General features: G+C 35.1%; 1 protein-coding gene across 1 annotated transcript; it reads left to right on the forward strand.

The window, feature by feature from the left end:
* Positions 1-1,746: 1,746 nt before the first annotated feature.
* Positions 1,747-22,976, forward strand: wipf2b (WAS/WASL interacting protein family, member 2b). Its single transcript, XM_073821620.1, has 8 exons — positions 1,747-1,855; positions 4,101-4,233; positions 4,361-4,493; positions 5,102-5,212; positions 10,924-11,589; positions 13,452-13,655; positions 20,757-20,858; positions 21,136-22,976. Exons 2-8 carry the CDS (start codon positions 4,168-4,170, stop codon positions 21,174-21,176), a joined length of 1,323 nt encoding a protein of 440 aa, XP_073677721.1. The 5' UTR covers positions 1,747-1,855; positions 4,101-4,167; the 3' UTR covers positions 21,177-22,976.
* The last annotated feature ends 4,020 nt before the right edge of the window (positions 22,977-26,996 follow it).

The raw sequence follows: 26,996 nt of genomic DNA on the forward strand, positions 1-26,996 counted from the left end.
TTCTTCATACATTCGACTACCTGTAAAACTGATACAAATTTGGGACCAAAAATTATTCAGACACTTTTAGGAAAAACTAGGCATTGGTAATTGGTCAACAAAGTATTGATAGCTGTGTAAATATTGTCATACTAACTTACCTTTCTATCAAAGTTATCCGACATTATCGAGATGAATTTGTTCTGAGACAGTTTAAATCTGAGTTCTTGTCACATTTTATTACCATTTTCTAAACCATTTTCTTTGATAATGTGAGAAATGTTCAAGGTGTCTGAATAAATTTAGGTTTGACTGTAAATTACATACTGTTGAAGCAGTTGTAAAATATCAGTTCAAGAAGTAAATTATTCACAGTCATTACCAAATTATCTGAAAGAACTACTGACTCCAGCCTAAGGCCTATCTGGCACATTTTACATGATGACCCTCTTTATCACACATCATTTAACCTATTATTCAAAGAAAGTTTGATGCTGTAAGAGTCGTTTTTCATAGTCGAGCCTAAATGCTAGGAAAGCCTTTGTGACACGTAAGTCAAACATCATTTTCTTGTTCTGATCAGTTCATATGTATAGAGAATGCGGTGTTGTGTTTCCTGTGCAGTCAATGCACACATGACTGTAAGAAGTCATTTAAATCAATATAGCACATCTTATAGCTCCACCACGTGTCAACATTTGGCATTTCAGGTATTAGGACACACCCTGGGTTTGCGTTTGTTTCATTAGTATCACAAAATAGTATTCCCTGAATGAAATATGCACGAAAATCTTCATTTTATGAGTGGTTTTATTGGGAATATCTTGGGAATATTTTAATAGGCGAAGTAAAACTGAACTTGATAGCCAATGCTTTTTTTTTTAAGTTTCAGTGACATGATGGTGTTAAGATGATTATTAGACTATTTATTTTATGAAGCATATATATATATATATATAATCAATAATTTTATTTTAATAATAATAATAATAATAATAATAATAATAAATAGCGAATAATCAGTCCATTTTGTTTTTGAAGCATCTGAAACTTTCGAAACATTCTCACAAAATTATCAAGAAATTAATGAAAAAATTTTTTTTTTTCATTTTTAAATTAAATGAATATGATTTACACAGAAAAATGGCCTGTTCACAAGGTCAGAAAACAGGGAATTCAATAAAATCTTATATAATATATGTGACCATGGTCCACAAAATAAGTCATAAGAGTCAAAATTTGAGATTTATACATAATCTGAAATTTGTTAGGACGATATTTGGCTGAGATAAAATATAAAAACAAAAATATTAAGAAAATCGCTTAAAGTTGTCCAAATGAAGTTCTTAGCTATATTACTAATAAAAAAATACGTTTTGATATATGTACGGTAGGAAATTTACAAAAAATATTCATGGAACATGATCTTTATATCCTAATGATTTTTGGCATAAAAGAAAAATCATTTTGACCCATACAATGTATTTTTGTATTTTTGGCTATTGCTACAAATACACCTCTGCTGCTTAAGACTGCTTTTGTGGTCCAGGGTCACATATATAACAATAAAACTGATATCTTAAAGATAAATGTACGATACATTTTAGATGAGAATATAATAAAAACAATACAATTTTAGCAAAAACAACACTGTTATAATATAAGCCCTAATAAAATAAGTACTCAGAATTTCGCTGCTTTGTGTGATTTTATTTAGTAAAGATATCTGTTTTTAAAATCAATAAACATGTTCACGCCAAGACGTACAGTGACGTAACTTCCGGTTTGGAACGGGGAGCAATTCAAGGCGATTGACGCGCGAGATCATGTATGAGGGGAACCGGTTTGCGAAAACATCGGACACTGCGGGAAAAAAGTAGGCACAAACATTGCATTATTTCATCACATAAACACATTATGTCGGATTCGACCGACGGAATATTTTCTTTACGCACTGTACTGCAGGAAACGTCTTGACGTGATGGACGCACCTGCCAAGCGGGAGGCCAAGCTAAGCTAAGGCTAAAGTCGAGCTAATTCACAATCAATATGCAAATAAATCAGGAGACATGCATTTAAATGTCATTTGAGGACTGATATTTGGTGATTTTGTAGACAACGAAATTAACTGATAAGAGTATACGGGTTAAATGACCGTAGACTGCAGGCCGTGTTGTTTACATACAATTTAATCTAGTTTTTACTGAATTACCATAGCTGCTACACTAATTTATTGTGCAGTAAACTGCTAACTTTGTTCCAGGGCATCATAAAAGCGGACATCCCATATACATTTATATAATTTGCAGTAATAAAATGTATATTTTTTTTTCTGAAGCAACAGAATAGTATTGAAAGAAATACGAATAAGAATCCGTTGAGATAAAGTCGTTAACTATCAGATGTTGCCTGAGCTCTAGTGTGTGTTTGTCAACTTGTTTACTTATTAAACAGTAGGTTTATAATTAAATGCATAAGAGTATTAATCAGTATCTGTCTGTTGTAATGAATAACATCTGGGTTTTCTGTTTGGACCTTAAACTTGGACAATGTATGAATCATGATGTACTTCTTAATCACACATTTCTGAATGTCAGACTTAGAAAATATGATATATATATATATATATGTACAGTTGAGGTCTAACGTTTACATACACCTTGCAGAATCTGCAAAATGTTAATTATTTTATCAAAATAAGAGGGATCATACAAAATGCATGTTGTTTTTATTTAGTACAGACCTGAATAAGATATTTCACATAAGGGACATTTTCATGTAGCCCACAAGAGAAAATAATAGTTGAATTTATAAAAATGACCCCGTTCAAAAGTTTACATATGCTTGATTCTTAACACTGTGCTGTTACCTGAATGATCCACAGCTGTGGTTTTTTTGTTTAGTGATAGTTGTTCATGAATCCCTTGTTTGTGCTGAACAGTTCAATTGCCTGTTGACCTTCAGAAAATCCTTCAGGTCCTACAAATTCTTTGGTGTTTCAGCATTTTTGTGTATTTGAACCCTTTCCAACAATGACTGTATGATTTTGAGATCCATCCTTTCACACTGAGGACAACTGAGAGGCTCATATGCAGCTATTTCAGAAGGTTCAAACGCTCACTGATGCTTATTTTGCCTAAATATTATATATAATTCTTCATTTAATACTGGCCTTCAGAAGCTACAGAAGATACTTATATGTTTATTATCTTGTGCAAAAGACAAAATAAGTTCAATGTACCCTGATCTTCAAATTGAGAAAGTTTTCTTAATTTATTGTGTTTCCTTCTGAAGCATTAGTGAGCATTTGAACCTTCTCTAATAGTTGCATATGAGTCTCTCAGTGTGAAAAGATGGATCTTAAATACATGTAGTCATTGTTGGAAAGGGTTCAAATACACAAATATGCTGAAAAACTAAAGAATTTGTGGGACCTGAAAGATTTTTCTGAAGAACAGCAAGCAGTTTAACTGTTCAGGACAAACAAGGGACTCATGAACACTATATGTGACCCTGGAGCACAAAACCAGTCTTAAGTAGCACAGGTATATTTGTAGCAATAGCCAAAAACACATTGTATGGGTAAAGATTATCATTGGGATATTAAGTTAAAAATTATGTTCCAAGAAGATATTTTGTAAATTTCCTACTGTAAATATATCAAAACATAATTTTTGATTAGTAATATGCCTTGCTAAGAACTTCGTTTGGACAACTTTAAAGGCAATTTTTTTTGCAACCTCAGATTTTCAAATAGTTGTATCTCAGCTGTATTTCGGATCTATAAATCTCAGTTTCAAAAAATGTACCCTTATGACTGGTTTTGTGGTCCAGGGTCACATATATAAATATATTTTATGTGAAATATCTTATTCAGGTCAGTACTAAATAAAAAATATTTTGTATGATCCTCTTATTTTGGTAAAATAATTAACATTTTGCAGATTCTGGAAAGCGTTTGTAAACTTTTGACCTCAAGGTTTTTTTAAGGAAAATAATACATTTATTCAGCAAGGATGCATTAAGTTGTTTAAAGGTGACAGTAAAGACATTTATTTACAATTTTTCTATTGTAATAAGTTATAATTGGTTTGATTGATGCATGTTTTCTGTTTCTATAGGTAACTGTCTTCATGAAGTTTTAAGTGTCACACACTCTCAGCTATAAACACCGGACACAGATCCAAGATGCCCATTCCTCCCCCTCCCCCTCCACCACCAGGTGGACCCCCTCCTCCCCCCACCCTTAGCCAGGTGAGTACTCTTATCGTTGGCTGGTAACTTACCAACGTACTTTAATAATATTCACAGCATGCTCAGTGCAAACTTCACCTGCATCTGTGAAAACGTGACCTGAACAGAAACCATTGCTTTTCCAAAGGCAAACTCAACCCCTCCTAAGCTGAGCCGAGATGAAGCAAAGGGCAGAGGGGCTTTGCTCACTGATATCTGCAAAGGGGCCAAGCTGAAGAAAGTTGGTGTTGTCAATGACAGGAGTGCACCTATGATTGAGAGTAAGTTGAAAAACAATTAAGAATAATGTGACTCAATGTATAAATAGGAGTATTGACATTACTGTTAATGCACACATTACACTGAATACAACAGTTTTTTGAAAAACTGTCTTATGCTCACCAAGTCTGCATTTATTTGATCAAAAATACAGTAAAAAACTGTAATACTGCAAAATATTATTTCAATTGAAAATAACGGTTTATTATTTAACACATTTCAAAATGTAATTTATTCCAGTGATGCAAGGCTGAATTTTCAGCATCATTACTCCAGTCTTCAGTGTCACATGATCCTTCAGAAATCATTCTAATATGCTGATTTTCTGTTTAAGAAAGTTTCATTATTAATATTATTAAAAACAGTTGTGCTGCTTAATATTTTTGTGGAAAATGTTATGCATTTTTTTCAGGATTCTTTGATAAATAGAAAGTTCAATAGAACAGCGTTTAGTTTGTAACCTCGCGAATCTTGCTTTATTTTCAATTGAATGCGTTCTTGCTGAATAAAAGTATTAATTTCTCTATTTTTAAAAATCCTACTGAGCATTTTTAATGGCAATGTTAGCTTTCAGTGTAGTACATCAGTGAATTCTTTTGTGGTTTTTCAGAGCCAAAAGGAAGTGGCGGAGGCGTGTCCAGCAGCGGAGGGTCTTCTGCACCGGCCCAGCCAGTGGGAGGGTTGTTTCAGGGTGGCGTCCCAAAATTGCGACCTGTAGGAGGTGTGTTGATTGTTAAAATTTTTAATTTTGGTCCAAAAACCATAAATCATCCCCGCCACGGCTGCAGCTTCTCAGTACTGAGTTAGCAGAGAGAACAGAGCAGAACTTGAATTTTGGCACAGTTATTAATAATAATTCTACTCGTTCCTGCAGGTTAGTTTCATTTTTAATGTTTGATTTCAGTTATTTCAATCATTTATTATTTCTATATTCAAAATGTTATATTTAAAACATCAATCTCAACTTGAATTTATGAATTTAGTTGCACTCATGCCACCTCCGAACCTCATTAAACATCTGAAAATGTACCTACCTACCACTTTTCTGTTCTTCTGTGCCACCTCTGTAGTACAAATGATTTTTTTTATGAATACTATTTTAATATGATTGATAACATATTTGACTTATTCTACTTCTTATTGTATTGTTTTAATTAGAAATTTTTAAAAGCTTTTAAACATAATCTTGATGACATACTTTAGATCAGGGATGCCCAATCCTGTTCCTGGAGATCTACCTACCTGCAGACTTTAGTTCTAGCCCTGCTCCAACACAGATGTCTGTAATTAGCAAGTGCTACCTATAGCACAAATTTTTTTTTAATACTTTTTTTTTTATTAATTACTTTTTTTTTCATACACCTTGCATCCCCCGCGAAACGGTTCTCATTCGCGCTTAAATATGAATGAAGAAGATCAGACTTCTGCGCCACTAACACAGAGACAGCAAAAAAAAAAAAAAAGAGAGAGATGGAGATTGAGCAATATTTGAGAGACACTATAAAGTACAGTCGGGCCCACTTGAATGGTGGAAGCAAAACTAGGGCTGTGACTGTCGCAATGACAACCGCACCTCTGCGTTTAAATGCACGCAGTAGGCTAAAGCTGACCGCAAAGCCCCAGCAAGAATAATTATCATGAATGTGTCGGGGAAAAAAGTAAGGGGATATTTGAATTATTTTTTAATAAACTAGTATTTGGCACAAAGATGAAGTTGACGATCCTGACTCGCCATTTGCTCACGAATGCGCCTTTAATGCCTTTAATGCATATTTATGGATTAGGCCTATAGCTAATGAAAAAGTTTTGTTTTCGATTTGAATTATTTAAATTATTTCTTTACAGTTCCGGGTGATATATTAGTCTTACCTTTATGAGCAAAAATGAAGTTTCACATCGCACCGGCACCATGTTCTGCAAAGCGCGCTTCAGCTTTGCTCTCCGCACAAACGATTGGGTATGCGCCTAATAACACACATTTATCTAGGTTAAACGATTCTACTAATATTGTGATATGCTTTAAGTTTTTTATATCTATAGATTTTAATTTAAATCGTGATGACTTGAGACGGATAAATTGATCTGTCTGCCGCTGACTGCTTGGTCGTTACTTTAAAAAACAAAAACTTAAATTCAACAAATAAAAAGTGTTCCAAATATATTTCTAAATTAACTTTATAACCTAAATAAACGAAAATAAATGTAATCACTTTGCTATTAAAAACAGCAGCTGTGTCATGGGGAAGAGAAAGAGAAAAAAGACTCGGGCTCGGGCCAGTAATTCTGATGAGCTGTCGGACAAGGTCCGGGCGAGGTTTTAGGAATTTTTGCAACGAAAGTTTGTTTAATAGCCGATTTAACATTCTTATTTAGGCTAGTTTCATATTTAAATGTATTATTTATTTGATTTATTTTAGTGCTTTGTAGGCTGCTTGTTCACTGAAGGAAGGGCTCAAATAAACACACGTTTGTTAATAATGTTTGAGCCTCATTTATTTTGGGTTTCAAAATAATATACATATGTATTTTATATATATAGGCCTATATACACAAACGTCATATATAATGTATATGTGACCCTGGACGACAAAACCAGTCATAAGGTTAAATTTGACAAAACTGATATTTATACATCATATGAAAGCTCAATAAATAAGCTTTCTATTGATGTATGGATTGTTAGGATAGGACAATATTTGGCCGAGATACAACTATTTGAAATCAGAAATCTGAGGATGCAAAAAAATCAAAAAGACTGAGAAAATCACCTTTAAAGTTGTCCAAATTAGGTTCTTAACAATGCATATTACAAATCAAAAATTATATTTTGATATGTTTACAGTAGGAATTTTACAAAAAATCTTCATGGAACATGAACTTTACTTAATTTCTTAATGATTTTTGGCATAAAACAAAAATCAAAAATTTTGACCCATGCAATGTATTTTTGGCTATTGCTACAAATATACCCCAGCGACTTAAGACTGGTTTTGTGGTCCAGGGTCACATATATATATATATATATATGTATTTATAAATAATTTAGATATAAATAATTTATTTATAAATAAACACCGCACCATTTCTTTCTTTCTTCTTTTATTTAAATAGCCTACCCTTTACGGTGTCAGTAATTACTGTGCTGCTAATTTCTGATTTGGGAGTGATTTGTTTGTTAAAAAATGTTAGGCTACCTTATTAAAAGTATTGCTCTTAACAGACCTGTGTTTTGTATCACTAGCGCAATGTCCGTTCTCGATGCATATAAGCTCTGCCTGCTTGAGGCGCGCAGCTTCCAACTCGCAATGTTCTATTACAATTTATTAATTCTGAACGTGTTATGTGTCCATATTGCACCAAAATGCAACACTGCACTCCCTTGGGTCCACAGCAAAAATCGATTGGATGAACTGTTCTCGACATAATAAAAATGCAAACAGGAAGACATACAGAGATTCCTGCCTTTATTAAAGAGAAGAATATGTTCAGCCCCTCCCACCAAAACTTTGAATATTCGGTGTTGATTACTACCGAAACTTCGAAGCCCAAAAAATGGACCAGCCCTAGCTACCTAAGAGATTAATTAGCTGGTTCAGGTGTGTTTGATTAGGGTTGGAGCTGAACTCTGGTAGATCTCCAGGAACAGGATTGGGCACCCTTGCTTTAGATGATGACATTTAATTTTTTTCTTCAAAAATGCCATTAAAAAGGTAAAAAGAAAATGCCACTGTAAATCACTTTAAGGAGTCATTTTTAAAATTAGGAGGACAAGTGCTCTTAATTACAAGAAAACCTGTTTTTAAACTAGGTGTGTGACAGGAATGGGTGTGGAATGGGCTTTGGCCTTTTTTTTTTTTTGCTTTACCCATGTAGTGAGAATTTTTAGATATCTAGAACTTTTTTCCACTATAAAGACCCTTTTGTGAAATCTGAAGGTTCTATGGATGTTTAAGATTCTTCATGGAACCATCAATCCCAATAAAGAATCTTTATTTGTAAAGGGAACCCTAACCTATGGCTTAATGTAACATAAATGATGTCTCTTACTGAAATATGTAGTAGAATACTCATGAAGGACTGTTATTTAAAAGGTCAACACTGTTTTATACATATTTTGGAGAATGGGGGGCACCATTATTTTGATGACGTGAAATAGCTGAACTCTGTGAGCTACTGGCATTACCAGTTGCCATTTTTACCACAACACAACTCGGAAAATGAAATATTGATACGATGCCACATTGTGCGGCTTTTGGTTGTAATTTTCAGTTGAAGGGCAACAAGATGGTCTTGCTTTTCCTAGTGATGGAAAGATGCCTGTGGACAAATTAAACTTCCTAAAGACCAGCATCTTTGTTCTCTCCACTTTACCCCTGATTCCTTTTAGGTTTGTAGTAGGGCTGTGCAATTAATCGCAATCGCAAAAAAATCGCGATTTAAGCACATGCGATTTCTAAACCGCACAAGGCTGCGATTTTATCTATCCCCCCAACGGCACCCCCGCCCCCCTTGAACGTCAAATTCATTTTATTTTCGATATAGCGCCACATCACAAATAGAAGTCATTTAAGGTTATCTTTCCTATAGAACAGGTCTATACATAGTTCTTTTATTAAGCATACTAAATTGCCTTGTGTTATTTATCTTATTTACACTAAGGCATGTCATTTCTGTCTCTTCATGGTCGCATGATTACAATGTCTCCTCCAAGAAAACACGGACTGGATCGCGGACTCCATTCATAAAAACCTAATCTACTATAGCGCGGAATGCCACGTAATTCGTCGATTTCTGGATTAATAAATCAAAAGTTGGTCTGTCACTTAATTCAAATCGCGATATGGACTAGTGTCTGTGAAAACTGAAATGCAAAAAGACCGTTTTAATATGAATCCTGCATGTTCCGTTTGCTTCTGTATGTAAGAATGATGGAGACGCGTTTTATTTCTTTACTACACGCATACTGAAGCACACGTGACGCTCCCGCTAATTTTTGGCATTTGCATCTCACGTGAACAGATAAACTCAATCGCCAAATCGCTGCTGTGAGTTTCACTTTTACCGTTTCATTTGAGAAAACTAGCATCATATACACACAGAAACTTCACGGCAAACTGTCAAAATAAAAGTACGGTTTAACATGTAACAGAACAATATTAGTCCTGTATTACTTTTGTACAGTATGATGTAGGTGTTTATATATTCCTATTTAAATAATTTACATAAAACAATATATATGATAAAAAAATTACAAGATTAACCACTTAATTATTATTTAAACGTTTTAAACTGAATATATTTTTTCTTCCACACATTGATTTTAACAGTAAATTTCTGTTTGTTTCACAAAAATTAAAAGTGTTTATTTTTCATTTGATTAAAAATAAATAAATGTTTATGCTTTTTCATTATCAGAAAAATTAAAACATAATTTCTAAAAAAAAAAAAAAAAAAAAGCAAAAGATTTTAGAACCCTCAAAATGTTAAAATAGAGAGTTTTGGACTTATTTTTCCACTGAAATGAATGTATTCTTTATTGCACAAAGTAGGCTAAAGTACCGGGAAAAAAGTAAAATGGCTTATTTATTTTATGTTGTCTGTTTTAAAGACAATTTTACTACAGTTTTGTTTATTAAACTTAATACTATGTTATTTCATGGTGAAATGTTTTGTTATCCACTTCTTGTGCACTGAATACATTTAGAATGTATGTATGTAGCTTGTTTGAAAAAGCAAAAAAAAAAAAATCGCAAATAAAATCGCAATCGCAATATTCCTTCAAAAAATCGCAATATGATTATTTTGTCCATATTGCACAGCCCTAGTTTGTAGTATATCACAGCTACTAAAAGAGCTTACAAACCGCACAGACAAACGCTAGATGCCATCCTGGCAGGATGTAAACATGCCGGGTGTTTTAGACTGCTTGTGGGAAAAAAATCGACGGTACGGCATTTGGTTTAAGCCGCTTATATCCATCACCACCTATAAGCTCTTTCAGTAGCCGTGGTCATCGTATCAGTATTTTATTTTCCCGAGTCGTGTTGTGGTAAAAATAGCAAACTATAGTGGCAGTAGCTCACCAAGTGCAGTCATTTCATGCATAATGGCACCCCCATAGTCTAAAATATGTATAAAATGATGTGGATTTTTTTAAAATAACGTAAGTCTTTCATGGGTTTTCTACTACTAATACATCATTTTTGTTATATTAAGCCATACAAATCTTAAAACCCAGAGTGTAAAGATTTCCTACTTGAGGCTTTTCTCAAAAAAAATGTGCTTATTCATTCTGGAGTGATCGTTGCCTAAAAATAGGATTGATATTAGATTTTTGTGCTTGTTTCTGAAATATACACAGGGTGTTTTCTCAAACTAAATTTATAACTTGTAATTATGGCTCATTTTTCTGCTGAACCGGTTGTATTGCAGATGGTTCTGCAGGCAGGTCTGCATTGCACCCTCCTGGCACTCGTTCTGCTGCGCCTCGCCCACCCGGCAATCACGATGACCCCGAAAGTCCCTCTCAGCAGGCCTCTCCTCCAGAGCCCGGTCGTTCCCAGAGACCGTCCCTGCCTGATCTCTCCCGTTCTCCCGGTGGAGGCAGCAGCCCCTCTACAGGCATGAAGCACAGCTCTTCAGCCCCACCTCCACCACCCCCCATGTCCCGGCGTGGAAACGCTCCTCCTGCTCCGCCGCAGAAAGCCTCAGCGCCCTTGTACAATCGCGAAAAGCCACTTCCGCCGACTCCAGGGCAGCGAGGACCCTCTCCAGCGCCGGTGCGTGAAAACGCACCACCTCCACCAGTGAAACCTCCTCCGTCGCCTGCAAGCGGTCGCTCGTCTTCATGCTCTTCTTCCTCCCTGGCCCCACCGCCACCCCCTTACCGTCAGCAGTCTGTGGTTTCCAATGGCCCCTCCAGTCCTGTGAACGAGGCAGCCCCCGAATTGCCCCAAAGACACAACTCGCTCAGCAAGAAGCCTTCAGCAGGTGGACACACACCTACACGCGGACATGCACCTCCTCCACCACCGTCACCCACCCCACAGGCTACCAGACCCCCGCCTCCAGCAAGAGAGCCCCCAGGACGAGGAGCAGGTGAGCTCTATTTTCTGTGACATTTACATAATTTCTTAAAATGAATAATTTAGGTGTTATATATTATACTACCATTTAAAAGTTTGGTTTTGGTAAGAAAAAAACACTTATGCTCACCAAGGCTCCATTTATTTGATCAAAAATACAGTAAAAACAGTGATATTGTGAAATAATATTACAGTTTAAATTAACTGGTTTTTATTTAAATATATTTTAAAATGTAATTTATTCCTGTGATGCAAAGCTGAATTTTCAGCATCATTACTCCAGTTTTCAATGTCACATGATCCTTTAAGAAATCTAGTTCTATGCTGATTTGGTGCTCTTAATATCAATGTTAAAAACTGCTTAATATATTTGTGAAAACCTTAGATTTTTTTTTGTTCAGGATTCATTGAGTAGAAAGTCCTAAAGAAGAGTGTTTATTTAAAATATAAATAGTTTGTAACATCATGCATGCCTTTTCTGTCACTTTTGAACAATTTAAAGAAAAATAATTCTGTTTTTTTTTTTTTAAATGGCTGTGTAAAAGTAAACACTACCATTCAAAGGTTTTTGGACAGTAACAAGTCTCTAGCTTACCAAAGCCTGCATTTATTTGATCCAAAATACAGCAAAATATATTGTGAAATATTTTTACTCTTAAAATAACTGCTTTCTATTTGAATATATTTAAATTAAAATGTAATTTATTCCTGTGATTTAAGCTACATTTTGTTAGCATCATTGCCCCAGTCTTCAGTGTTACATGATCTTTCAGATATCATTCTAATATGCTGATTTGATGTTCAAGAAACATTGTATATTATTATTATTATTGTTATACTTTTTTCAGTATTTTTTGATGAATAGAAAGATCCAAAGATCAGCATTTATCTGAAATAAAAAAGCTTTTATAACATTATACACTATACCATTCAAAAGCTTGGAGTCAGTATAATTTTTTTGGGGGGAAACACTTAATATTTTTATTTAGCAAGGATGCTTTATTGATGAAAAGTAATGATGAAGACAGTTACAAAAGATTTCTATTTTAGATGCTGTTCTTCTGAACGTTCTATTCAAAACATTATTCTCAGCTGTTTTCAAAATATTATTAATAATAATAATATATGTTTTTTGAGCAGCAAATCAGAATATTAGAATGATTCCCGAAGGATCATGTGACTGGAGTAATGAGCTTTCACATGAATAAATTGCATTTTAAAATATATTCACATGGAAAAAAGTTATTTTAAATAGTAAAAATATTTCAAAATGTTACTGTTTTTGCTATACTTTGAATCAAAAAATGCAGGCTTGCTGAGCAGAAGAGACTTTTGACTGGTAGTGTGATTAAAAAAAATAAAATAAAAGGAGATCTTGTTGACCCCCTAAACTTTTAAACCGTAGTGTGTTTCTAGGTAAAAATTTTTAAAGAATAGTTCACACAAAAATGTAAAAAAAAAATAATAATTTTGATTTACTATTTAATTTTTGAGTAACACAAGCAAAATTTTTAAACTGCTCTTTTTCATACATTTATCTTTGTGACCATGTTTCTCAATTTCCACAAGGGACACCACAAAAGCACAATAGATGTAGTTTATATCATTCATGCTCTTTATTTAGAGTCAATTTTTGTACGAGGATCAGATCAAAATTTAAGCGTTTATGCACATAATTTCATCGTAATGTAAAAACAGATGGGTAGACTACAAAAACGGCATGTACTGACCTAATACAATTTAATTGGTATTAAATTTAATTGTATGGCTTCAAAAGGGTTGAACTGTGGTGTATGAGAATTATCATTTCAAACTATTTGTGTATTGATGTTTCTGTTATTTTTTTGACATTCTCAACATGACTTCCTTTACTAGCTCCTCCAATTCCTGGGCAGCCGTCACGAAACGGTCGGGATGCTCCGCCGCCGCCTCCGCCTCCTTACCGGACTCACGGCACTACCTCGGATGTCCCGAGCCGAGGCAAGCCCCCTCCTCCCCCCTCCCGCACACCAGCCGGACCCCCACCCCCTCCCCCTCCCATTCGCAATGGACACACCTCCATTTCCCGTTCCTTTGTAGGTGAGTCCTTCAAGCTCAGCCCGCACCTGCCCTCACATTCTCATTTCAACATTGTCCATTCATATAGAGAGAATGAGGTTTTCTCCAAATTGAAACTAACAATAGAAACTCGCTCGTCTCATAAGGCAAGAGATGGTTCCATCATGTGGTCAGAAACTCTCACAATGGCCTGTCTTTTTTCTCGGGCCCTGGTATTGTGCAAAATAAGTCAATACTTAGTGTTAAACCTGGTATAAAGCTAAAAATATTCAGATTTATTTTTATATTTAAAGAAATATTTAATATTAGTTCAAAAGCATCGGCAGTCGCAGCTGTTTCTGAATCATCTCATATTCAGTGTATGACAATGCTAACAAGGTAATTGCAATTGAGTCATTCCGTGCCAAATCAACCAAATTTCAAACTTTTTGACTTTGTCAATATTTTTTCTGAAGAAAGATACACAATTATAGTAATGAAAGCCAAAATGTTAAATGTCACAAATGTAAATTCATGGAGTAATCCAATATATTGTAGAGGAGGGTCAAAATGACAATTATTCTCCTGAAAATTGAGTCAAATTATAAACATTACTTTTTGCATGATTCTTTTTGCACAGATCTATTAGTAAAATCTGTCAACTTTAGCCATCTTTCTTGCAGTATATGCCAACGGTGACCATTAAAAATTGTGAGAAAGCACTTTTTAAGTGTTTTTCTCTAAAGTTTGCATGCCTGTAACTCAAGAAGTATTAAAGGTATCTTAATGCCCTTTTAGATTTTGGGTCTTAACAGACTTGCCTTTTGCCATCTTTTTTTAAAGGCCTTATATGGTTCAGCTCCCAGTGAGATACTAGGATCTAAATATTGCTTCATAAGAAAATGATTAAATTGTGCACATTTTCAGTGGTCAAAAACCAAATGTGGGTCACTTTACATACATCTAATACTTTTTTATTTTAAAGAGGAAGGTCTGAAGAACAAATAATATTTAAACTAGAAATGTGTCTTATTTCTGCATGTCAAAACAACTGTATTGAACACACCTGCCTGGGTTCCAGAAATATTGTTTTCCCAAAGTTTGCATGCCTATAACTCAAGAAGTACTAAAGATATCTGAATATGATTTTAAATTCTAGTTCTGAATAAACTTTTCTTTTTGAATCTACATTTTCAAGACCCTATATCATTCACTCCCAGAAATGGGAGGATCTCAATGCAGCTCCATATTCAGATTGTTGAATATTACCCATTTTCAGTAGTCGAAAATCAAATGTTGATCACTTTACATACAGCTAATATTTATTTCTTTTAAAGAGGAAGGTCTGAAGAACATGTAATGTTGAAACTAGAAATGTATCTCATTTCCATCTGCCAAAACGGCTGCATTAACATACCTGCATGAGTGCCATAAATATTCTTTTTCTAAAGGATTGCATGCCTGTAACTCAAGAAGTATTAAGGAAATTGCAATATGTTTTTAGATTCTAGTTCTTAATGAACTTTTATTTCATAATCTTAATGTCCAAGGCCCTGTATCATTTAGTTCCAGAGATATGGGGATCTTAATGCAGCTCCATGTTCAGATTGTTGAATAATACCCATCTTCAGTTGTTGAAAACCACATGTTGGTCACTTTGTATACAGCTGATTCTTATTGAAACTAGGAAAACAATACAAAAAATTTTAACCTGAGTATTGTATTGTATTGAAAAGTTGAGGCACATGAACTTGCTCTCAGTAGTCTATTCCTAAGATTCTATATTCAGGTATATTTGGAAAAATGGATTTTGCACATATTAACAGCTTTTGAAGCTACAAAGCTTCATGCATTATTGTAACTATGTATTGTAACAAATCCCAACACCTCCTAGGAAAGTGTGGTTGCTTTCCTCATACCTTGTCAACCAAGATTTGTCTCACCTGGATTAAGTATTAGAATTCCTTTTTTTTATTGCTATATCATGTGAAGCAAAGCCATAGATCGCTAAGGGGCATATTTGGAGGACTCGCTAATAGTTAATTAAACTTTGAAACATTTAAGATGTTTTGGACCTGAAATAATAAACACTGGGTAATTTTTAACCCTGAGTAAATGGGGACTTGGTTAATCTTGTTTTATATTTCACAATGTTCATACTTTACCTGGAGTTAAAAAGTAATTTAGGATATTTTGATGTCTTACACCATACATTCCTACACGCTAGGTTACTGTTATTATTTGCACACTTGCAGTGTCAACATTCATGATTAAATAAACACAAATTCACTTTTTTTATCCAGTGAAAATGGCTTGGATTCAACAGTTTAGACATTGAGTTGTTATTAGGTTCCCCATCTCTGGGACTCAGCTTAAAAAATGACAGCTTCGAAAGAGAAGTTTCTTAGGAACCAGAATCTGGTCTAAAATCATGTTAAAGGGTTAGTTCACCCAAAAATAAAAACTATGACCGATAATCAAAAATGAAAATAGTTTTGGACTGATGAAGACAAACACCTGTCCATGCAATTCTAAAGCTTAGAAATGCCAGGATAGTTTTTAATATAACTCCGATTGGATTCGTCTGAAAGAAGGAAGTCATATACACCTAGGATGCCTGGAGGGTGAGTAAATGATGGGCTAATTTTTATTTTTGGGTGAATTAACCCTTAAAGGTCTTCCTGAGTTACAGGTGTGCAGAAAGGGGAAAAATTTTAAACAATTTTAGCATTTAGACAAATATGTTCTAGACATTGTTCTTCAAACAAAAAGTATCAGCTGTATGCAAAGTGACCCACATTTGGTTTTCAACCACTGAAACGGTGTAAAATTCAACAATCTGGACATGGAGACACATTGAGATCTCCATATCTCTGGAACTGAATCATATAGCGCATAGGCATATCTTTAACACTTTTTTTAATACTTGAGTTACAGGCACGCAAACTTTGGAAAATGAATATGTATGGCACTTGAGACAGGTGTTCTCTATGCAATTGCTTTGATAGAGTGAAACAATATATATTTCTAGTTTTCTAGTACTATGTATTTCTAGTACAGTTTACTCATGGAGCCATTTCTAGATCCCAATACCTCTGGAACTAAACCATATAGGACCTTAAAATTGAAGATGCCAAAAGGAACGTTTGTTAAAAACCAAAATCTAAAAGGGCATTAAGTAGGGGTGGCACGGTACATGAAAAACAACCGAACCGTTCGGTTCGCTCGTCTCGGTTCGGTGCGTGTGTGCACCGCACGGTTCAACGGTTCAACGCATGCGCAATGTAGCCTCGTGAGTGTCCTTTTTGCGCGAAATAAGAGGTGTGTGTAGACATACACACAGTAAAAGTGGAGTGCTGCAGGTTACGTCACGTGTAGAAATGGCAAGTGTGAGAGATAGGTAAGGCTGCCCGGAGTTGGAAGATGCGCCAGATATGATACGCTGTTCATCCAACTTGGCTCTGCTTTCAATTTTATTAAAGGAAAGGATGAAGCTGATTGGTTGGTTCATGTCACATGGTCTGCGGTGAGCTTGCGGAATTTTGAAAAGTTGAGATGTTTTTATCTCGATGCGGCACGTACGCGCCTGGAAAAAACGAGCATGCCGCACCGCGTCGCTTCCATTACGAGCGCGCATACCACGCGTCTAAATTTGAAATAACAAAGTTGAGTGCGCAAAAGAGGCTTCATGTGAACGGCCCCTTAGCCAGGTCAGGTGTGTGGGAACATTTTGGATTTCATCTTTATTTGTCAGTTCATCTGAGAAGACATCACGCCAGTGTGTTGGTAGACAGGCAAGTTAATTCTTCAGTTCAGTCTTTATGTGCTAAAAAAGGCACGCAAATTCCTGTAGAGATACACATTGTCCTGTTTTTGCCAAATAAATGAAAAGCATGTTATCAATGTCTTCTCTCTTGCTGTATCAAATCTCCCCTAGCTTTCCTCAGAGATGGTCTCAAAAATGTCAAGTCCAGTTCAGTTTGTGCATGATTACATGATATAACTTTTTTTTTAATAATGTATCCTTAATTGTGGATAATCAAGCTACATTTCATATGCCAAAGAAAACTTCTGGAGTGTTAAAGATTAAAATGAAAAATAAAAACAAGAACTGTACAGAACCGAAAACCGTGACCCTAAAACCGCAATACGAACCGAACCGTGGATTTTGTGAACCGTGCCACCCCTAGCATTAAGGTATCTTTAATACTTCTTGAGTTAACTTACAAGCATGCAAACTTTGAAGAAAAACAGTTGAAAATTGTTTTATTTTTTTCTTTCATTTTTGAGTTGTCGCTATTGGCATATACACTGAAAAAAACAATGAGTAAATTTACTTATTTTTTATTTGGCAAGTTTTAACTAAGGTAAGAAAAATTAGCAAAGGAAATAAGTAAATTAACGTGGTTAGAGTTCGATGAGTAGTTTCTACTTAATTATTTTAAGTCTACTCTGCAGTCCTCAAGTACAGTTCACTCAGCCATGGTTTGTAAACTTTAATGCCATTTTTGTCAGTGCTATGATGTTTGAGTAAAGCATGTCAAACTTGTATATAAGCAAGTAGACTGCTCCTTATTGTTTTTAAGGTTATATATTGACTCAGTGTAGTTACTAACCAAACAAACACAGAGATCTTAAAGGGGTCATCCGGTGCCACATGCACTTTTACAAGCTGTTTGAACTGAAATGTCTGTTGGCAGAGTGTGTACACAACCACTCTAGAATGACAAAGATCCACCCAGTAGTTTTCTTTTAATTAAGTAAAATAATTTGCCTCTTCTCATATCGAGCCGTTCTCAGATGCCTGTCGTTGTGGCGTAACACTGACAGAGGCCGCTCCTGCGATAGTTGATAGACAGTAGTGTTTTAGCATTGACCCGCCCCGAGTGAGAAGTAAACTGACGGCACTGAAGGGAATGTGACTGCAGATCTACCTAAATGGGTTCATGTTTACTTGAATCATTTCTCACCATACTGCTTTATAAACAAGGGTCAGTATAGGGGCGGGGTGAGCAGAGGTTCATATAATTTAAAGGGCCTGGTACAGATATCGCTTGCTGAGAACATAGGCATTTTTTTTACCAGGTAAAATGAGTGTTTTTTTTTTACACTACCACTGAGAATTTTTAATCAAAGTATATTACAAACTTTTCATTAGGACCCTAAAGCATCGTATTAACTTGTGGAAAATGGGCATCCTATGACCCCTTTAATACTTGGCACATGATACAGTACACAATGACGTTAACAATAAGCGATTTGTTTTTGATTTATTATTAATGGGTCATTTTAAGTAGAAAATGAACTCTAAATGTTACAAAACAGCAAGTTACTTAACCTAACATCAAAAGCAACCATAAAACAGCAACACATTTAACCTTATTAATTATTCATGCCCAAGTGCATGATGAGAACAATCTTTGTAAAAAATAACAAACAATTCCAAGTAAAATATACTTATAAGTTCAAATTTTTAATTCTACAAGCTTAAATTGAGTAGTAATAATGAATTGATTCTTCTTTTGTAATTGATTCCTGAACAATTTGTTTTTCTGTATTATTTACTTCACCACAAAATCATTTTTATCAGTGTACTGCTACGAAGATTACTTAAGTTGACAGATTCTACTAAAAGTCAAACTAATCTCTGTGTAAAAATAACATAATGATGCGGCAATCTTTCTAAAGGGATTTTTTTTTTACCCCCCTGGAATTTGGCTCCAAATCTCAGGTTAAAATTGCCATTTTGACTGCCCTCTAAAAAAAAGCGGATTGCTCCGTAAATATACATCAGAAAAAATAATTAATTAAAAGAATTAGACTTAATGGCTTTTTAAACAATCCAGTGGCATTTAGTGCTCAGTCTTTCTAAAATCAACCATAATGTAATTCAGTGGTTTGTTAAGCCACTTTAAATCTTTACTCCAATTGTGTATTTGTATTTAGCAGACACTTTTATCTGGAGTGACTCATAAAAGTACTTTAGCACCACATGAACTTTGCTTAATGACTAAAAATGAGATTTATTTCAAAGATTTAACATTTGTTCATTAATGGAGTTGGTTTTGTCCAGAGTTACATAAAAATGAGGAAAGACAAGGCACTTGATATTAAATGATCACACTATTTTATTAGTGTTAAGTGTTTAACTTTTTTATTGGAGACAAGTTACACTCTTAATGTCACAAAAATAAATGTGAGAAGACCTACACTACTATTTAGATTTTTGTGATCAGTAATATTATCTAATGTTTGTGAAAAATGTCTCTCCCAGGCAACATGTATGTGATCAAAAATACAGTAAAACAGTAATATTGTGAACTATCATTACAATTTAAGTCTTCAGTGTCACATGATCCTTTAGAAAAAAACAGTAAAATTTTGAAATATTTTTACTATTTAAAACAGCTGTTTTCTATTAGAACACATTTTATAATGTAATTTATTCTGGTGATCAAAGATACATTTTCAGCATCATTACTCCAGTCTTCAGTGTCACATTATTCTCCATAAATTATTCTAATATGCTGATTGCTGTTCACGAAACATTTTTATTATTATCAATATTTAAAAGTTGAGTACATTTTTTACAGGATTCTTTGATGAATAGAAAGATCAGCATTTATCTGAAATAAAAAGCTTTTGTAACATTATACACTTTATAGTAATTAATACTTTAATTTAGCAAGGATGTTTCAAATTGATTAAAAGTGATGATAGAAATCTTTGGTAATGTTATAAATGTTTTTATTTCAGAAAAAATGCTTTTCTTCTGAACTTTCTATTCATCAAAGAAACATGAAAAAATTCTACTCTGTTGTTTTCAACATAAAAATAATAATTGTTTTTTTGAGCAGCGAATTAGAATATTAGAATGATTTCGGAAGCATCATGTGACTGGAGTAATGATGCTAAAACCTCAGCTTTGAAACACAAGAATAAATTACTTTTTAAAATATATTCAAATAGAAAGCAGTTATTTTCAATAGTAAAAATGTTACTGTTTTTGCTGTACTTTGGATCAAATAAATGCAGGCTTGATGAGCAGAAGAGAGAAAATCATTAAAAATCTTAGTTCAAAAACTTTTGACTGGTAGTGTATATAGTATAAAGGTTTATCGTTTTATTTGTCTCTCCCAACAGATGATTTTGAGTCCAAGTATTCTTTTCATCCTCTGGACGACTTCCCTCCTCCAGAAGAGTACAGACACTTCACGAAGATATACCCAAGCAAAGCTAACAGAGGTAAGTCCCAGGAAATAACCAGTTACACCTAGCAGTTTAAACTTCAACAATACATGTAATTAATCCCACAGTGAGCACAAAGCCTCCTTTTATCTCTTGTATGTTTTCCTGAGATTGTGTAAAGACAGAGCTGCAGCATGCTTTTCATCTGAAGTAGGTTTACGCAAGATTTTGTTGGGACAGTGCTTTTGCCTGATGGCTGCGATTTGGTGCCGCTTTGACGTGAACAGTGATTTTTCTGAGCTTGCATTCATACGTGTCTCTGTTTGTTTGGCAGTAATGCGAGGAGCCCCTCCCTTGCCACCTGTCGGGAGGTAAACACTGTGACCGGTCGCTCGGGCTGCATCGGCGACGAGGGTTCTTCACACAGACCCATACGCTCATAAAGACAATCTCACATGCACATCTAAAGACACAAAGCCTGCACCTTATTAACAGCCATTCCCCCATCGGATAACATTCCTATCCATTCAAGCAAGCTCCATCGTATCACATTCGTCCGGTGCAGAAGGTCGTTGCAAGTATTGAAGTATTGCATTCCATCATCAATAACGGCCAACTTTATTATTATGACTTTTTTTTTTCCCTTTAGCATTTTAAGTACCTAGGTAGCAATGTGCACTGAGAGCCTGTATGTAGGTAAAGCGTAGCACTTGAGACGGGAAGCGGAAAGCATATGCCTGGAAATGATGTCAGGCAATGTGTTAAATGTTATTCGGTTTTCCTCTTAGTCGCTACCCCATGTTATGCACTGTGAATAATGCGAGACACTTGGTGCAGAACGCATCTGAGTGTGAGCTGAACTGTAAAAACTGTTAGCTTTAGATGTTTTTGTCTTTTGTCCCGGTCGTGCCCCGTTTCAGGGAACAGCCATTACCTTTAAGTTCTCTCAGGGGGTTTGTTGGACTTCATTACCCGCCAGTAAGGTTGTGAACGAAAGGTCCAAAAGTGCCAACCGATGCTCTGCCATTAATAAATCAGCATGGCTCCTTCGGTCATGACAGATCCTCCTTTGGGAACCGGTAGGTTGATTGCCTTCTAAAGACAGACCGTGAGAATTTTTTTTTCAGGTTTGGAGTTGTCGTCCTGCAATACTCCTCGCAATTTGTGCCGAACCCTCACCTGCTTTGTGAATTTCTGTCATTTTCCCATTAAAGGATGGCACAGCTATGCTGCTTGCTTTGTTTGAAAGCAGGCCTTGTCCATGGACTGCCTACGGACTGGTTTTGTAGGGCAGCGTTGCGTCAAAGACAGAGCATTTTAACCGTTTATGAACTTGGTCTAGGATTTTCTTCGTAAAAATCAAGTTCAATGCATGCTGCTTTTTGGGACAGACCTCCAACATAAACGTCGGGTGAATTTGCATGTTAAGCCACAAAATTGCTTTCTGTATTTCTTGTTTTTTTTAACAATGCATCTGCTTTTTAGATGACAGGACTGTAACCAAGGATTCTGGAACTGTTGTCTTACGCTACATAGTATTTCTGCAGAAATTTTCAACTAACTGATGTTTGCTGTCAGCCTAGCTAAACACATTCAAAAACTGGCACTGATATCAACATTCCTGTTTATTCACAGCTTGATCCATGTCTTAATGTTAGATCTTCCTGTTTATAACATTTGTGTTTATTTTCCAGAGAATAGACTGCAGTTCAAATCTGCAGAAGGTCTAACTTTTTCATAGACGGACAGTTGTGAACTTTTTTTTTTTTTGCCCCTTTTTGTTCTTCTGCCTTACATTTACTGATTAACATGTCGGTACGGGATATGTAAAAAGAAACTGTGTATTTACAAGTACATAGAGAGATAGTAGTGATAGTTATTAATCTATTTTTAAGTTGTAAAAAGCTTGTAATATAGTAAATAATTTCAGGCAAGTGAAGTCTCGGACTAATCGTTACTTGATGGTACGTCCTCATACGTGAATATGGCGAGGACTTTTTTCTTAGACTAATACTTGTCTGTAATCGCCTACTGTCGCCAGCAGAGGTCAGTGTACATGTCTTTAGAGGAGCATAACTTACTCACATTGAGAGAGAAAGGACTGTCATATTGTTATCATTTCATGCTTAACTAAAGCCTGTCCACACCTGTTGAAATAAAGCTGAGGAAAAAACATTTCCGTGTCATTTGTCAGGAGCAGACTTTGACAAAATAGAGGACATAATCCCAGTCCTTCTAAAGGAAAAACAAAAACAAAAAAACAATTACTTATGCGCTGGATAATGTCAACACAGATTCATTGTCTGGAGTCAAGAAGTGGGCTTAAAGTGTCAACTTGTTTGTTTTGCAGAAAACAAAGGAAGTTTTTTGTAAACATTTTGGTTGAAGTCTTATGGAGCCCCTAAAGGGACATTGAGGTGGGGAAAAAAATTGGGGTGGAGGAAAAAATGTTTCCTCTCACAAAGATAATTGCGTTCACTCGCAAAACATTTGCATTCTTTTGCAAAGTTTTGTGAGGGAACGCAACGATCTTTGTGAGAGAAAGCCAATTTTTGCATTTTCAAAGACAGTTGCGTTGTTTTTGCAAAGACAGTTGCGCTCCCTCACAAAACATTTGCATTTTCAAAGACATTTGCGTTCCCACACAAAGAAAACTTTTGCGTTCTTTTGCAAGAACATTTGCGTTCCCTCCCAAAACTTTGCAAAAGAACGCAAATATCTTTGCGAGAAAACGCAAACGTTTTGCAAGAGAACGCAACTATCTTTGCAAAAGAGCGTAAATATCTTTGCGAGGGAATAAAAATGTTTTGCGAGAACACAACTGTCTTTGCAAAAAAATGCAAATGTTTTCGAGGGAATACAAATATCTTTGCAAAAGAGCGCAAATATTTTTGCGAGAGAACGCAATTATCTTTGCAAAAGAGTGCAAATTATCTTTGCGAGAGAACGCAACTATCTTTGCTAAAAAATGCAAATGTTTTCGAGGGAATAAAAATATCTTTGCAAAAGAACGCAAATATCTTTGCAAAAAATGCAAATGTTTTGCGAGGGAATACAAATATCTTTGCAAAAGAGCGCAAATATTTTTGCGAGAGAAGGCAACTATCTTTGCAAAAGAGCGCAAATATTTTTGCGAGAGAACGCAATTATCTTTGCAAAAGAGTGCAAATTATCTTTGCGAGAGAACGCAACTATCTTTGCTAAAAAATGCAAATGTTTTCGAGGGAATAAAAATATCTTTGCAAAAGAACACAAATATCTTTGCAAAAGAGCGCAAATATTTTTGCGAGAGAATGCAACTATCTTTGCAAAAGAGCGCAAATATTTTTGCGAGAGAACGCGATTATCTTTGCAAAAGAGCGCAACTATCTTTGCAAAAAAATGCTAATGTTTTCGAGGGAATACAAATATCTTTGCAAAAGAGCGCAAATATTTTTGCGAGAGAACGCAACTATCTTTGCAAAAGAGCGCACCTTCAACTTGTTTTGCAAGAGTATGCAAATATCCTTGTAAGATATTTTTTCCTCCCACCCCTGAATTTTTTTCCCCACCACCAAGTCCCTTTAGAGCAGGGGTCCCCAAATTAAGGCCCAGGCCCAGGCCCTTTTTTTAAATGTGAGCCAGATCATCACAATTAAAAGGACCTAAGACTTAAACTACTTCAGTCTGTGTGCATTCAATTTATTTAATACACAAGTTTCACAATTTGAGTTGAATTACTGAAATACATGAACTTTCTAATTTGAGATGCACCTGTATATCGTTTGAAAAGAAATTATCCTTTTCCTGTGTGGTGCATAACAAAATAAACTATTCTAGCATTAAAAGGTAGAATAAATACAGGTAAAATCATAAAATAACTAGTAGTCAGTCCAGCCCATGGTATTTTCTTTTATAAACCGACCAGCCCCCCATTAAAGAAAAGAAAATTATGTGGCCCTCTCAGAAAAAAGTTTGGGGACCCCTACTTTAGAGGCTCCATAAACCCTAGACTTATGGGTGAAAAACGGAACACTTGAGAATTTATAAAATATCTTTTGCCCATCCGTTCAGAAATAAATTACATATGGCTAAGTATCTCAATAATATAGTATTTACAAAAAATATAGTGTTTCTTTAGACTTCTTGGTTAACAGTACTTACCAGTCGGTTTTTAATCGATATTTCCCCGTCTACAATGTGAAGTTACGCCATTCATCAGGTTCAATGTTAAACGGACCAGCGGCTAAACCTGACACCTCCTTGTAGGTGTCCTTAGGTGAGAGAAATATAAAGTTACTGAACACAGCTACTGAAAAAAAAAAATGGTTTCAGTGGTTATAATGGGAATTATAATGATCCTCGTTGGTTTCTACCGGTAATTTGTTGCCTTTTATTGGTGGCATGTTAAATCTAATTAATCCTAATACAATGGCCTAAAACATACTGATAATTGCTAACACTTAATGCTAACAGTTAATGGGGTGTGTGTGTATTTTTTTTTCCTCTGCAGGAATTTGTTGGTTCAGTTTATAGTTTCTTGTTTGTTGTTTCAGTTTAAAGCAAATTTTATTTTCTGTAAACTGTTCTAGATTCCCGATTGATTACTATTAGCCGCTAAGTAAAAAGTGTAAAAGCGTAAAAACTATTTCCGATACAAATCAGTGTTTATGATGATAATACATTAAATCTTGATATCAAAAAACCAGTTAGCAGTATTAAGCGGTATAACGAAATATTTAATAAATTACACAGCTAAAATAACTGAAACAGACGACACCTGACATAAGCTTCCTCCCTTACCTAAAAAAAATGAACAAGAGAAGCGCTGATTAGATTTGTGTTGTTAGAGAAAAAAATGCGGGTTTTCTGGGTTAACATGGGTGCGCACTTTCTTTTAAACGTGCAGAAGAATGGAAAACCCACAAACTATTCATACAATTAACTACTATAAAAGATAAATGAAAGATGATCCTGACAATGGAACAGTTTACGAGACAGTAAATGGTGGCTCGCGTTGCAGAAGCTGTCAGAGAAACATGGGCTATAATTGACAAGAGATGACATTCATTCAGGTGCAACTGGTGCGGCCGGGCCCCGCACTCTCTACCTTGCACTGGGCCCCGCCCCAGCTTGGGACGGCTCTGTATTTATTATGTAAAAGAGTTACGACAGTGACCTGCTGATCTGCTCATTTTAATATCCAAAGATCCTATGAAAAATATGCAAAGCGTCATCTTCAGCACCTCACCTGGCCAGCGCGTCAAACATGGATGGTTGTTAAATGATTCAAGACGCACCTGACTAATCATGGATTCAAATTTTGATCTTTTAGGCTTTTTCAATAAAGGTGAGTCAACTTCTGATTTATGTTAAAATCGAAAATAGATAGGTATAGTGAAAATAAGTAATTACAGATGAAATGCCAATGTACAATACTTTTGTCGGCAAAACTGAAAGTACTGTAAGAGGCAACGAGAACGACGTATCGTTTTAGTATTTATCTGTTTTATCAGTATTTCTATAGTGGTCACATCTTAGACCATAATGCCGGTTTCCTGTCATCTATAGAGCGCATGCGTCTGCTATGTAAAGTTGTAGATTTACAATCACGACATAAAAGAGAGATTTTGCAAGTGAATAGACATATCAAGAATAGTAAAAGTAGCGCATCGTTTAATAACACAATGCATGTATTTTACATCTACTTTGCCTGTAAGATATGCAAACGTGTATAATTCCTTATACATTACATTGACAGTCGAATATTGAGTTGTCCTTGTTAGAATGTCATTATACTATATTTAAAAATACATTTAAGCACTCAGTAATATACTTAAGGGTTTGGTTTAAGATAATTTATTATGCACAATTTACTGTTATTACATGTAACAAGGACACTAAAAAAGCAAGGTGATACAGAATATTTCATTTATGCATGTTAAAGCCAACCGTTGAAAGTCAAACGTTTGGGTAACACTTTATTTCAAAGTGTTCTCGTTATACATGTACTTACTATTATAATAATTAATTATACATTATTACATGCAAATAACCCTAATTCTAACAAGTGGTTAACAAGTGGTTAAATTAATTACTCAGTACTGTATAATTACACTGTAACAATGACACCTTACAATAAAATATAACTGCAGTTTACATTCACCTTTCAGAATCTGTGAAACGTTATTTTACCAAAATAAGAGGAATCACACA

This window comes from Garra rufa, chromosome 17, assembly GCF_049309525.1.
Source record: "Garra rufa chromosome 17, GarRuf1.0, whole genome shotgun sequence".
Lineage (NCBI taxonomy): Eukaryota > Metazoa > Chordata > Actinopteri > Cypriniformes > Cyprinidae > Garra > Garra rufa.